Source organism: Chionomys nivalis, chromosome 3, assembly GCF_950005125.1.
Source record: "Chionomys nivalis chromosome 3, mChiNiv1.1, whole genome shotgun sequence".
NCBI classification, from domain to species: Eukaryota; Metazoa; Chordata; class Mammalia; order Rodentia; family Cricetidae; genus Chionomys; species Chionomys nivalis.
In genome coordinates, this window is record NC_080088.1 from 123,290,639 (window position 1) to 123,304,352 (window position 13,714).

A 13,714-nucleotide genomic window follows, 5' to 3' on the forward strand; every position below is an offset into this window, starting at 1 on the left:
CAACTGAATGTTCAAGGCCAGCACAAGAGGCTGTGTCCAAACAACAGTGGCGTGAAAGCAGCTGGCGCCCTGGGTTGAAATCCATGCTCACGCTCAGAGGTGTGTGACGGAGGAGCCCCGCAGCTCTCTGCACCACCGGCTCCTCTGTAAGATGTTGGTGATAACCAGCACTCACATGAGCCGAAGTAGGCTGGCCAGAGGTGGGTGGGAGTGTGCAAGAGCTCTGGGCACAAACAGAACACAGCATGTGCTATCACCATCCGCGATGCCGGGATCCTTGCCTGTCTCTCCTCTCACCGTCTTCGGGGGTGCTGGGGGGGGGACCATCCTGCCTGGCACCAGCAGCAGCACCCTCACCCTGTGCACCCTGGGCTTTCCCATGTTCCCAACCACCACCACCACATCAGCTTCTTCTTATGCAAACGGCGGATTCCCTTGGTGTTGATGCCGCTTCCTGCTTTCTGTTTCAGTTAACCAAGGCAGTTTCGAACACGCACTGGAAGGTGAGTTTCACTTTATCTTGAAAGTTCCAGTACATGAGGTGGTTGTAGTTAGATTTCCCTGGGGCCTCCAGAAGTAGCTGCTAGAACTAGGCAGTTAAGAGCATGCTGCTCTCACAAAGGGTCTAAGTTCTGTTCCCAACACCCATGAGGGGTGGCTAACAACCACCTGTAACTCCAACTCTGGGGCTCCAACGCCCTCTTCTGGCTTCCGTGAGCAACTGCACTCACTTGGCACATACACACACAGGGATTTGAGGTGGCAATGCAGCCAGAGAAGCCTGACAAGTCCCGGCCCTGCCAGCCAACTTCTGACCCACAGGTGCTGTGGAGATCAAAACAGCCTCACCTCACACCCCAGGCAGAGCATCCTCCAGTCGCTGGTGAAAGGGCTGCCTGGAGCATCCAGAGCCCAAACTGCGCTCCCTGGCAACCCCCCTCTCCCTTTTCTGGTGTCTTGCTTTGTGGGGCAGGTGACAGACGAGGTGACAACAGGGAGCCAGGCTCTGTCGTTTTTTAGGTTCTTTCCTTTCTTCCTTGTCTTAGTCACTCGTCTCCCTGCTATGACGCCCAACAAAGGCCACTTGAGGGAGGAAGTGCTTGGCTTACCAGTCCAGTTTCTGTCTGTCCTGAGAGGGGAGTCACGGAGGCAGGAGAATGAGGCAGCTACTTGCATGGCACCCACAGTCAAGAAGAGGGATGAGCACCGATGCTCAGCTCATTTTTTCCTTGGGATTCAGTGAGGGACAGCAGCCCATGGGATGGAGTCTCCCCACCTCACTTAGACCTTTCCAGGTATCTTACACCAGGCGTGTGCCTCCTGATGCAGTCAGGGCTGCAGTGAAGATGAACCCCCCACACATGCAGCAGCCATGCCTGCGCAGTGGCAGTGCAGTGCAGCGCAGGACTGTGCACACAGATGACAATGACCTGTTTGTCTCCTTTGGGGAAAGCCTCAGCAGTTTGACGGCTGTTCCTGCTGTCTCTAGCACCATTAGCATCGTGCTGACAACACGCTGGGTCTCAGGCTGTGGGAGTTACGGGTCATTAGCCAATGTTCACTTTGAGCGGGGACAAAGATAAGTGTTGGGAGGATAATGGGTCAGCTGTTCCTGGGAAGCAGGGTGCCCCCATGGGATCTCTCTGCCTGGGAATCACAGGGGGTCGAGCTTCTAGGAACAAGTGCTCCCGGTCCCCAAGATATCTACCATGGTCCCTGCAGTTGTCACGTGCATTGGGGGCAATGTGAGGCTGGGCATTTGCACTGTCCCCACCGCCCCGAGCCACCCCTGGGTGGCATCCCACTAGCAAGCTTTAGAAGGGTCTCCAGCCTGGTGCAGCTGCTCACAGGTGACCAGAGAGGAAGGCAAGCTTGTTCCTGAACTTTATCCAAGTCACCCCCAGAGTTGAAGTTTAACCAGACTTCTGCCCTCTTCTCAGCCCTCCATGGACCTGGCATGGCCAGGGTTCAAGCTGGTTCTCAGCCTCCCTCTGGCCACCAGGGGCTCCCTAGCAAAGGTCAGTAGCCTGGCCTCTGCTCTCTGCCTCTGTCCCTCCATGCCCCTCCAGTGACTGAGGCTGTGGGATGTCGGGGGTGGGGCACCCCCTTGAGAGTCAGGCTCCCCGTGGGTGTGGAACTGGTGGGAAAGGAGCCTCAGTGGCTTGTGTGCTCAGTAGCAGAAGCGGCAGCAGAGTCCTCGCTGGAGGGCGGGAACATGGCGCTGGCCATCTTCATTCCGGTCCTTCTCATCTCCTTGCTGCTGGGAGGAGCCTACATCTACGTCACGAGGTAGGTGCGGTGTACGGTTGTGAAACTGCATCTCGAGGGCCTCCGGATCTCTGCCAGGCTCTTGGATATGGTGACCTCATGTGACGTGGGATGCTGCGGCCCGTCAGAAAGCGTCTTGGTGCCTCTCGGTTCCTCTGTTAGCTCTGTCGCTTAGCAAATGCACAGTCGTGGGCAATGGTCCCAGGGGTTGGTCCTGGGTACTGAAGGTCACAGCACTTGCCCTCGATGGACAGAAACTGTGTCCAGAACAGTCATAGACATTGTTCACACGATCACAGAGCTACCAGTGTGTGCCAGCAGCCTCTGGGCTCTGAGAACATTCCAGTGAACAAAACAGACTCCAGTGAGGAAAAGCAACTGATCTCCAAAGCACAGAAGGAAAGCAACTACCAGATTGTTGACAAACAGAAGAAAGCCTGGAAGGGAGAACGAAGGCAGAGGTTGTGTGTTTGGTTAGAGTTGGGGAGGAGCGGCCGCAATGAGTAGCGCTTTTGAACAAACTATGAAGTGAAGTGAACTGGGAGGTGAGCAGGCAGAGAACGAGTGCACACTCTGCTGTGTGTGGTGAGGCATGGTCCCGGGAGGCAGGGGAGAGTAAAGAGACACAGAAATTACTTCACAAGTCAAAGCAATTGGGCTCCTCCTTCCAAGGAGAAAGGTGACAAGACTGGCTTGCTCCGGCCCTGTGGGGTGAAGAGTTGGGGTGCTTGCCCTCAGTGGGACTCCCACCTGCTCAGCACTGCGTCCATGTACCCCTTACCCTTTGCAGAGACTCGTGTAGAGCCTTGGGCGCAGCAGGGCAGGGATGCTCAAGCTCCGCTGTCTCCCCTGCAGGTGCCGACAGTACTCCAGCCTCCGCCTGCCCCTCATGTACTCCCACCCCTACAGCCAGATCACCGTGGAAACTGAGTTCGACAACCCCATCTATGAGACCGGGGTAAGTGCTGTTACTTACTGCTCTCCTGGAGCCCCCACTCCCCCTTGAACATAGCACTGCCAGCAGAGAGACCACTGAGGAGTCCTGCCTCATCCCTACCAAATCCCGTACTCAGCAGGTTGCTTGGAGAAGCCAGCTCTGTTCACCAGTGGTTAGAGCCAAGCTGGGGTATTGGAGACAGTTTATGTGTCTCAAAGCAGAATGGACCATTCTGCCCCTTGCAGTGCAGGCTCCTGTGGAACAGCTGATGCCTCAGAGACAGGCATATGACCTGAGAAAGTGTTCCCTGGTTGGGGGAGGGATGTATAGCTCAATAAAAACAATTTTTAAAAAGTGTTCTCTGACTTCCCTGTCAGGAAAACCTCACAGAGCACTCTCCTGTGAACCTGGATGGCCCAGATCACTCCCTCAGGAGTCAACCTAGAGACGTAGGGAATGCTGCAGCCTCTCGTGACTTGTGTTTTGTTTTGTTTTTTTATGTGTGGGTGATATTTTAAAAAGTTGAAAGTCGGACTTTTTTTTGGTTTTTCCAGACAGGGTTTCACTGTAGCTTTTTGGAGCCTGTCCTGGAACTCTCTCTGTAGACCAGACTGGCCTCAAACTCACAGAGATCCACCTGCCTCTGCTTCCCAAGTGCTGGGATCAACGGCGTGCACCACCACTGCCCGTGACTTGCGTTTTAAGTCCACTTGTATGAGTAGGGTGAGCAGTGGAAACCCAGGGAGCGATGTTCAGGCAGGCAACAGCAGGAGTTCCCTGTCCTCTTGGGCTCTGGGTAGGCGCACCTGCATGGGACGGGCTTGTGCACCGCAGGCACCACAGCCTAGCTGCTGGCTCCCACATGCTATGGTGGGTGACTACGTCCACACTAGGCAATGGGCTCATCAGCTCATGCAGAACCTACTAGGATTACCAGCTGTTGTCGTAAAACTGGCTACAGGTGTGATCTCTCTAGTGAGCTCCAAAGCCTGGCAGAACACACAGGCCTGCATCAACACTGGTGTGTGGTGGATCACATGACAGGCATGTGATCCTCAGACTCATTAGGATGAGAGATCAAAGTGACTCGGACAAGACTGTACCCAGCCAGGAGGAAGGAGGCCAGCTTGACTTGACATCCTGCACCCTCATGCTCTCCTGCCTCAATCAAACATGTCTGATTATGATTAATTACCACTCTGAAGGACCATGACAAGCTAGCCATTTTCTGTGACTGCATGAGGGGACCCTTGAAAGGACCCCTGAAACACTTTTTGAAGAAGTAAAGCTGAGGTATAGGTGCGTGTAAAAGTTAGATGGTGGCTGTGGAAAATGCAGATGGGACATGTGAAATGGTCCAAGTGTGCACACAGGAGCCGCCAGGCTTGGGGTTTGTGACAGCGCCACCCTCAGGTCACCGTGTCATGACATGTAATTCTCTCTTGCCCATACTGACCTGGCCCCATTGCTCCTCCTTTGATCTCCTGTATGCAATATCTCCTGTATAAACACTGCTTTGGGGCTCACAAGCCATAGCCACAGGTTCGCCAAGACTTGGCCAGGGAATGATGCACACACACCCTGGCTCTCATGGTTGCTTACGGCAAGTTGGGCAGGGAGGCTTGTGGATAGTAACTGGAAAAAGCAAGTCTGTCAACAAACATGAACGAGCTTGGAAATGAGCCAGAGGTGGCTTGGTCACCCTGTGACCTCTGACTGGTCCCTTGGGTGTTGTAGGGGTTCTCTGTATAGGGTGTTTTGTTTCCTTAAGCCTAGGGAGGCCTTCCAGTCATGTGGTCTTGGCTGCTCTCATGTCTGTCTTGATGCCTCTGGAATCCCCCATTCAGCCTGGGCCGTGGGAACCATCTTACATTCTGCCCACGATACTCCCATTCGCCAGGAAGGGTTGATGTAACCGCCATAGCTGTTCTAGCCTCGCAGAAAGTGAGTGTCATTTCCAAGGTGGAACCTGTGATCTCATTGGCTCCTGACCCTCACCCCTAGGACTGGCTCAGGGAGCAGTGGAGAAAGGCAACCAGCCACACTGGTGGAGACAGCATTCAAAGGATGGATTCATGTTGATTTGGGGAGAGGGAGGGGTTCCACATTCCTTAGTCTGCCTGTGAAGTGGGAGGTGCTAGCATCAGTGGGGCGGGACTCCTAGAGGACCAGCTGTTGTGGGCTCTGTGCTTGTCCTTTTCACCTGTGTGGTCACAGTGTTGGTGAGAGCCAGACCCCAGAAAATGCCACAGTACACACACACACACACAGACACGCACACACATGCACACACACGCACACATACACATGCACACACATACAGGCACACGCACGCACACACATACACGTACACACATGCACACACACGCATGCCTGCACACACTTACATGCACACGCACACACATGCACGCACACACAGACATGCACACACACGCACACATACACATGCACACACATACAGGCACACGCACGCACACACATACACGTACACACATGCACACACACGCATGCCTGCACACACTTACATGCACACGCACACACATGCACGCACACACAGACATGCACACACGCACACATACATACGCACACACATACAGGCACACGCGCGCACACACACAGACACATACATGCACACACACACACACTTGTAATAGTGAACTGACAGAGCAGAACAGACCTACAGTGCAGGGCCACCAGGCCAAGGCCAGGGTCACAGGAGGGATTCCCTGGACGACTTGGGCTGTTACTCTGCCTCTGAGGATCTGACCCATCTGTGCCACTCTGTCCCGCAGGAAACGAGAGAGTATGAAGTTTCCATCTAACAAGAGTAGCCCTGGAAAGGGGGACTTAAGAGATGGACATGCAGACACAGACCGTCGGGACCTCCTCGGACATCCATCAGAGACCTCGTGGCACTGGGCTGCAGCCATCGTAGCAGCCATCTTTTCCTCTACACTTTTGATTCAAAGATTCACTGTTTCTTCGCACTATTTACTATGTTTAAAATTGAAGGAATTGAAATCGGTGAATTTGGTACACTGGGGCTGCAGCCAAGGTCACACAACAGCCTCCATTCCCAAGGCAAACGTCAACAGGTAACAGCACAGCGGCGAGCAGGTCCGGTTGGATCAGCAGTGCCTCACTTGGGCTGCACCACCCTGTATGGTCTTCAGCAGCAGGCCATGGCGTACTTGGTACAAACAGGAGCCCCAGGGTTGTCGGAATGTCTCTTGCAGGGCTGCCTTGGAGGAATTTAAGCCTGAGTACTTAAGCCCAGTTATTTCTCCTCCAAAACAAAACCCATGCCCTCTTCTCCGATTTTAAAAGTATTTGAAAGTTTGGGCCCACCCTCTCCATCCCACGGCCTCCAAAGGCAGCAAAGATTTGCTAAGCATTCTCTGGCCTCAAGCGACACTGGACAGGGGAGAAAACAGCCTCTTTCTTAAAAAGGGATAAGCCCCAAGGAGGACTGTCAGGGAGGAGGCACAGGGATCTTGGGGAAGAGGACTCCAAAGAGGGATGATGCCACATGAGCTGTGTACTGGAACCCACCTCTGCTGGTAGGGTCTCCCTGAGGCTAGGGCCATCAATCCACTGGCAGCTTGGACTACAGAGTCACAGGATCTGCTGTGGGGTACCCAGATCTGAAAGCCAGGGATCAGCTCTGACTCTCACCTGGAGTTCTAGACTCTCTGGACCTTTGCCCTAGGTGGGACTTACGTACATAAGATGTTACCTCCAGCTTCCCTTGTTCTCACGTACCCCTTGGCAGGGAAGGTGCTGAGTTAGAGTGTCGGTCCTCCCTGGCCTCTGCGGCTCTGAGTCGGGGAATGGCATCAGGGCCCCAGCAGAGGCTGTGTGTACAGAGCGGGGTGGAAACCACAGGAGAACAAGGCCCAAGACCCAGCTTGAACCTCAGTAAAGACAGTGTTTCCAATGGCAGGCCCTCCCTAGCTTTCAGGGTCCTCAGAACCCCAATCCAGGGCAGCCAGAGGCCATGGCTCTCCGGAAGTTGGTTTTCTAAGTACAGTCATGAAGAAAGGTGTAGGGGTTAGGTGCTGGGGGGAACAGGAGGTATGAGGGGCAGTGATCATGTGCGAACCATGTGGTGACCAGGAGGGGCTCAGCTTCCTTCAGGAAAGCCCCCTGCATGTGTATGCCTGACTGCTGTGGCTGGGGGTTTCTGGCCACAGTGGAACCAGAGGAGAAATCACGCAGGCTCTAGGGAGCAGGGATTCTTTGGGAAAGACCCCACCTGTGAATAATGTGACCTTTCTCCCAGAGGCAGAACCTGTTTGAGATGCTTCCATCCCCAGCCCTGGTCACCTGTGAACTCTGTCCTTGCTGTTTCATTTCTGTCTACTCTATGACCCTGGGAAAACTAAGCACTTGACTTCTGTAAGGTCTGACCATGTGTGAGGCCCTTCTAACCTGCTCCTCAAAGCTGACCAGGTCATGACCGGGACATTTCTTGGCTACTGGGGTGGATAAAAAAAAAAAAAAAAAAAAAAAAAGTTGCCTTTTTTTTTTTTTGCAGAATACCAATGTCTTAGTTCTGTCTTGGTGGTACAGTCTCTGTAATCATGGTTTGAAATGTGTTCTAGCCTAGAGGTGAATCATGCACGCTCACAATGTGCAGCGATTGAAAGGACATGTTTTTTAAATACCTGACTATGTATTTGTAACATGTAAAGGTTTGAAGCAAAAACAAAACAAAAACAAACAAACAAAAAAAACAATGCTACCAGTGCTGAATATATACAAGGCACCTCATCACGGCCCATTCCTGTCTGTTTTTACAAGAAGGAAATTTGAAACCATGGGGATTAAATATTTTTGAACTGGATACACTCGTGAGCCCTCCCACAAGCAGTAACCTGTTCTGACATCAGTGGGGAAAAGCGTTTACAAGGCGCAGGCTTCCCGAATGTGGGCATCCTTCATGCTGATGACGCAGGCTGCACCTGGCAGCACTACCTGTGCTTTCACGTGCAGAGCCTCTCCCTCTTCTGCCGGGAGCTCATCTCCCCCCCCTCCCAGCTTCCTTTGTGGTAAGCTCACTTTGCCAGCATAAGTATTCTGAACTCTGTCTGGGGGCCATCTTTCCAAGTGATCCCACCCCGAGCCTTTGAAACCAGCTCTTTAGAGAGTTCACAAACCTCAGGAGACAACTATGGAGACCCACACACAGCCCTGGAGAAAGAGAAAGGTTACAGCCAGAATGGTGGCACCACGGGGACTCCGACGAACCATGGATAGCTTCAGAGACCATAGGCAAAACGACCTCTCCTTTGGGCATGACCTTTCTGCGTCTTTGATGAGGCCCAGTGAGACGGCACTCCATGTCCAGTCCTGTGCGGCACTCAGCACCCGCAGAAGTAGGGGTCTTCTTGGATGCTTGCTTTTTCATTTATCATCAAACAGAATAATAAAAAAGCAAACTTTCTAAGGTAGAAAAATGAAATGAAGTCATTTTCCACTTTGTATATATTGCTGCTAATAAAACAGATATAAAAGAGTGGTGGATGTGGATTTTGTTCCCAAAGCTCCAGGGTGACACCAAGGGCCATGTTTCCAGCTTCTGAGGATTGGGGTGAGGTACTTCAGATGCTGAGGTAAGACTTACCCTCTCCACAGTGCCCATAGGCCATGTTTAAGGGATGTTTAGAGCAAGACCTATCTGAGGGGATTGCTACTAGCACAGCCAAGACTTCAGTCTCAACAAAAGCTGTGGAGACTGCAGGTTCAACAGCAGTATGCTTGTTCATCTCCTGTTCTGTGGGGAGTCTTTTTCTGGCTTGAAGTGGCCCTTTTTATACTGAGGGGAGTAGAGAGAGGAAAGGAGGGAGGGGCAGAAGGAGAGAGGAGGGGAAGGGAGCTGGTCCCAAGAAAATCCATCCCAGGAGACCCCAAGACTCAGGCATGATCTGCTTCCTTCAGTCCTAGAGGCCCCCAGGGTAGGACAGCATCACCCCCATGGCTCTGCAACAGGTTACCCTATTCCCACACCCTCTGCCTCTGGGTACCAAAGGAGAAAGCAGAGTTAATGAACCAGGGCCAGTGATGTGGTCCAGTGGTAAAGGTGTTTGCCACCAAGCCTGATGACTTGAGTGTGATCCTGGGCCCCACAAGGTTGGAGAAAGCTAACTCTAGCTCTCCTCTGACCTCCTCGTGCATGGTGTGTGTCTCACACACATAGCAGACAAGCACACCAAAATAAGTGTAAATTAATATTTTTTTATTCACTAGACCAAAAGAGTCAAAGCCATCCATGAAGATACACATTTTCTTTTCCTGTAAAAATGTATTTGAATATTAGATAATTTTCAAATGTGTTTCCAGAGCGTTTCTGAGGTGGAAAAATGGAGAAGGCGGGGAGACATGTTCCTGGATTCCAGCAGGGGGAGACAGAGGCAGGATTATTAACTCAAGTCTGTCCTGGGCTACATAGTAAGACTGTAGCTCAAGAAAACAAACCAAAAGTTTCCAAAGATTACAAAGTTTTCAGTTCATGTGTCTGAACTAGTAGACTTCCTCAGTAAACATGAATAAAGAGATGTGTTTGTTCCTCTATCAGCAATGTCTGTGTGTGTTGTCTGTTCCCTTGTTGAGACGGGGTCTCAGCCATGAGTCACAGGGAACGGCAGCCCTCAGACTGTGAGTTGTGGTTGGTTCCATTCACATCAGTTCTGCTGCAGTTTCCCAATCTGCTCAGTGCTGGGCTTGCTCCCCTACACTACACAGCAAGGCTCTCTAGAGCTGAAAGGGTTGGGTAGACAGCAGTCTAGGGGAGTGAGTACCCAGTTTCCTGAGGAGGCAGACAGCGGCTCCAGGTCCAATCTCCTTTCTCTCTAACCCAGTCAGGTGCCTTGGAGCACAGCAGGCCCTGTATGGAAGCAACTGCAGGGCAGCAGCAGAAGTAAGAACACAGTGGGCAGGGGAGAGGCTGCGCTCCTCCACCCGAGCACAGATCTGAGGGCACCACATGAGCCAGCATCGCAGGAGCTTTCTGCAGACAGAGGACAGAGGGGGCCCTAGGGGAGCCTGGACACGGGGAGGACAGAAGCACCATTCACAAGAGTCCACCAGAGCCTGGGCATGGAGAGGACAGAAGCACCATTCACAAGAGTCCACCAGAGCCTGGGCATGGAGAGGACAGAAGCACCATTCACAAGAGTCCACCAGATTTTCAGATTTTTTTTCCCTATTAACTTTCATCCAAAGTTTCTCATATTTCTTTGATACACATGTGTATGTGTGCGTGTTCGTGTGAGCACTTGTGCACGCAGATGCCAGAGGGCAAGCACAGTAGTCATCCTCCGAATACCATACATTCATTTGAGACAGGGTCTCTTCTTGGTTTGGAGTTCACCAAGCCCCACAAATCCTCCTCTTTCTGCCTTCCCAGTGCTAAGTAACTCCTGATTATCCCAGACTTGCCTAAAACTTACAGCAATTCTCCTGCCTCAGCATCCTAAGTGCTGGAGTGACAGGTGAGTCACTCACATGTCTATAAAGAGATTTTTTTTGCCCCAGGAGGAAGGAGTGCATGGGCAGCCTCACTATCCAGATATTTAAACCAGGAGTCACAGACCTACCTGCCCTACACACGTGTGTGTGTGTGTGTGTGTGTGTGTCTTAGGCACAGTTACTATTGCTGCAATGAAAACACCATGACCAAGAGCAAGCTGGGGAGGAAAGGGTTTATCTGGCTCACACTTCCATATTGCTGCTCATCACCTAAGGAAGTCAGGACAGGAACTCCAGCAGGGCAGGAACCTGAGGGCAGGAGCTGATGCAGAGGCCATGGAGGGTGCTACTTGGGCTTGTTCCTCATGGCTTGCTCAGCCTACTTATATAGAATCCAGGACCACCATCCCAGGGATGGTCCCACCCATAGTGGGCCGGGCCCTCCCCATAAATCACTAAGAAAATGCCCTTCAGCTGGATCTTATGAAGGCATTGTCTCAATTAAGTTGCCTTCCTTTCCGATAACTCTAGTCCGTGTGTCAGGTTGACATATGATGAGCCAGCACAATGTCCAAACAGGCATGTCAGGAAGTCTCACTCCATGGAGTGTCTGGAGCTGGCATGCACGTGGTGCCAGGCCAAGCTGTGGGTATTGTTCATATGCAGGCATCTGCACTGGCCTGGCCTTGGGGTGTGTGTCCTCAGCTGTAGCCACTGAGAGCACCTTCTGTGCACATTCCCTCTGTGCCCACCTCTCATCCCTCCCTCGCTCTGGGTCTCTCCCTCTCCCCATTCTCCCTCTTCCCTTCTCCCCGTCTCCTTCCTCCTCTATCTTTTCTCCTGCCCCCAGAAATAGGTCTCCCCTCTCCTGTTCCCCTTTTTCCATCCATTGTTTTTGGAAACTCCCCAATTAAAAAAAAAAAAAAAAAAAAAAAAAAAAAAAAAACCTCCACCTGAACTCTGTCGCAAGGTGTCCTTCTCTCAGACCACACATTACAACATTGGTTCTCTGCCTGGGACAGGCCCTTCTGGTACTTCCTCCTGCCTGCAGGCAGTTTAAGGCACACCATAATCCTAGAACCTGATCTACATACGAACCCTCACTTCTCTGGATCGCTGGGTTCCTTCATCCAACATGACATGATTGGTGAGCCCCTCCCCTCCCCCACCTTTGGCTAGTTCACACGAGTGAGGATCCATCTAGTCTCTCGAGTGTGATTTCCAGCCTTTTGGTTTCAATAAGCACTGGTACCAGGCAATCATGGCTCTTTGGGCTCAGAGCATTTGACCCCCGCCCTTTGCATAACGACCCACTGGGAGGCCTATGCCAGTCTTATTTCTTGAATCCTCAGGCCTTCAGCCCCTGCCCTGTGATTGATGGATCACCAGGCAACTAAGTGCCTTTCTCAAGACCCTCATTTGATAAAAAGCCATTGGATCTCATTCTGTCTTACTCGTGGGAACAAGCCTACCAAATAACTGCTTCCTGGCACTCTATATCCTGATATTTCACAAGACCTTTGCAACATTCTGCCAGTGACCCTGACCTCTGTTGCACGTGGCATGTTTGCTCAAAGGCAATCACTTCATGCTGGGACCCCACCTCCTGCTCCACCTTCAACAGATCTGCTCTTTCCACCTGCAACAAATCTGCTTTCTTGTTACAGGGGGCTTTTCCTTCCATTCAGTACTGGCAATTGGGTCTCTGGCGGGACTACCGCCTCTGACCATTCCCCTGGATGTGAGGCTTCTTCTCTCGAGCACAGTCCTCTCCTCGTCTTCTGGCTTTTCTCAAAGTCCTGGTACCAGGTGACTGTGTCTCAGAGCTCAGAGCCCTTGGTCCCTGCCCTCTGCATGGCAACCCACTGGCCAGCCTGTGCTGTCTCGACACTGACCCTTTCTGAATTCTTGGGATGCCAGGAACTGCAGACCCTTGGATCTTCTCTGCCTCATTCCTGGGAACTGGATCATTGTTTATACCTCCTTGCCCCACTGGGATGATTTTGGAGACCCATTGGCTATTCCTAACCAGCTATTGTTGCCGGACCACCAGCTGTTGGCCATAGAGCTGGAGGCCCAAGACCATCAGATACGTCCAGGAAAGGATCAGGCGCGCTAAGCCCTAGGGAGTTGACTTGGATCTACCTCAAACAGCATTTTGCCAGATCCAAGCAATGTCTGATGGTTTCACAGAGCCTGGACAGTGAAGTGAAACAGTCAGATACTCCACGATGTGGCCAGTACCCCAGCTTTCCCAGGTCCCCCCCAAAATGAATGACGTCTCCAGGTCAGGAGGAAGTAGTCTTGAGAACATGGCGTCCTCATCTCTGCCTCACCTGCTACCCCTTTCTAACTCCTCACCTCTTTGTGATAAAAATGGAGGAATGTTAGCATCCAGGCATCTGTACTGGCCTAGCTGTGGTGTCCTGACAGGATGCGTCCTCAGCTGCAGCCGCTAAGAGCACCTCCTCTGCACACTCACTATGTTCCCTTTTAAAATGGGCCTGCCCACCTCCCATCCCTCCCTATTTCTGTCTCCATCTGTCTGTCTCTTCTCTTTTCTTATCACCAAAGGCCAGTCTCCCCTTTTCCCCTCCCCCTTTTCCCATTCACTTTTCCCCAAGGAGACAAACCCTCCACCTGAGCTCTGTCGAATGGCATCTTTCTCTCCTGTGTTACTTTTTCTAAATTACAGCAGGTATGGCTTACAATACCAGCCTCTGCTGGCGGCTGCAGGCTCTCACCAGCTGAGGTCAAGGAGCTTCAGTGTGCAGAGGAGATTGCAGAAGAACCAATGGAGAGGACAGCCCAGCGGGGAAGGACATGGCCAGGCTAAGGCAGAGCCCAGACTCAGTGCCCTGCTATGCTGGCAGATACCCAATGGCCTGCAAATGGGTCTCTCTTCTCACAGGACTCCCCGCATGTTCCTAAGGCCAAAGGGCACAAGGAGTAATGGTTGTAGTTGATGTGTATATGTTATTGCTGAGTCCAACCTGGGCTATGTGTGGCTGGGAAGAGGAAAGAAAATGAACCCCTGGA

At 52.1% G+C, this 13,714-nt stretch overlaps 1 protein-coding gene across 3 annotated transcripts in view; it reads left to right on the plus strand.

The window, feature by feature from the left end:
* Positions 1 to 8,723, plus strand: part of Sez6l (seizure related 6 homolog like) — a 161,362-nt gene extending 152,639 nt beyond the window's left edge. The window contains exons 14-17 of one of the 3 annotated variants that reach the window (XM_057763576.1): positions 471 to 503; positions 2,175 to 2,289; positions 3,124 to 3,226; positions 5,998 to 8,723. In XM_057763576.1, the coding sequence (XP_057619559.1) occupies positions 471 to 503; positions 2,175 to 2,289; positions 3,124 to 3,226; positions 5,998 to 6,027 (281 nt within the window). In that variant the 3' untranslated portion in view covers positions 6,028 to 8,723. The remainder of the gene's footprint in view (positions 1 to 470; positions 504 to 2,174; positions 2,290 to 3,123; positions 3,227 to 5,997) is intronic. The other 2 variants (XM_057763577.1, XM_057763579.1) reach the window with 2 other exon arrangements.
* Positions 8,724 to 13,714: the final 4,991 nt, after the last annotated feature.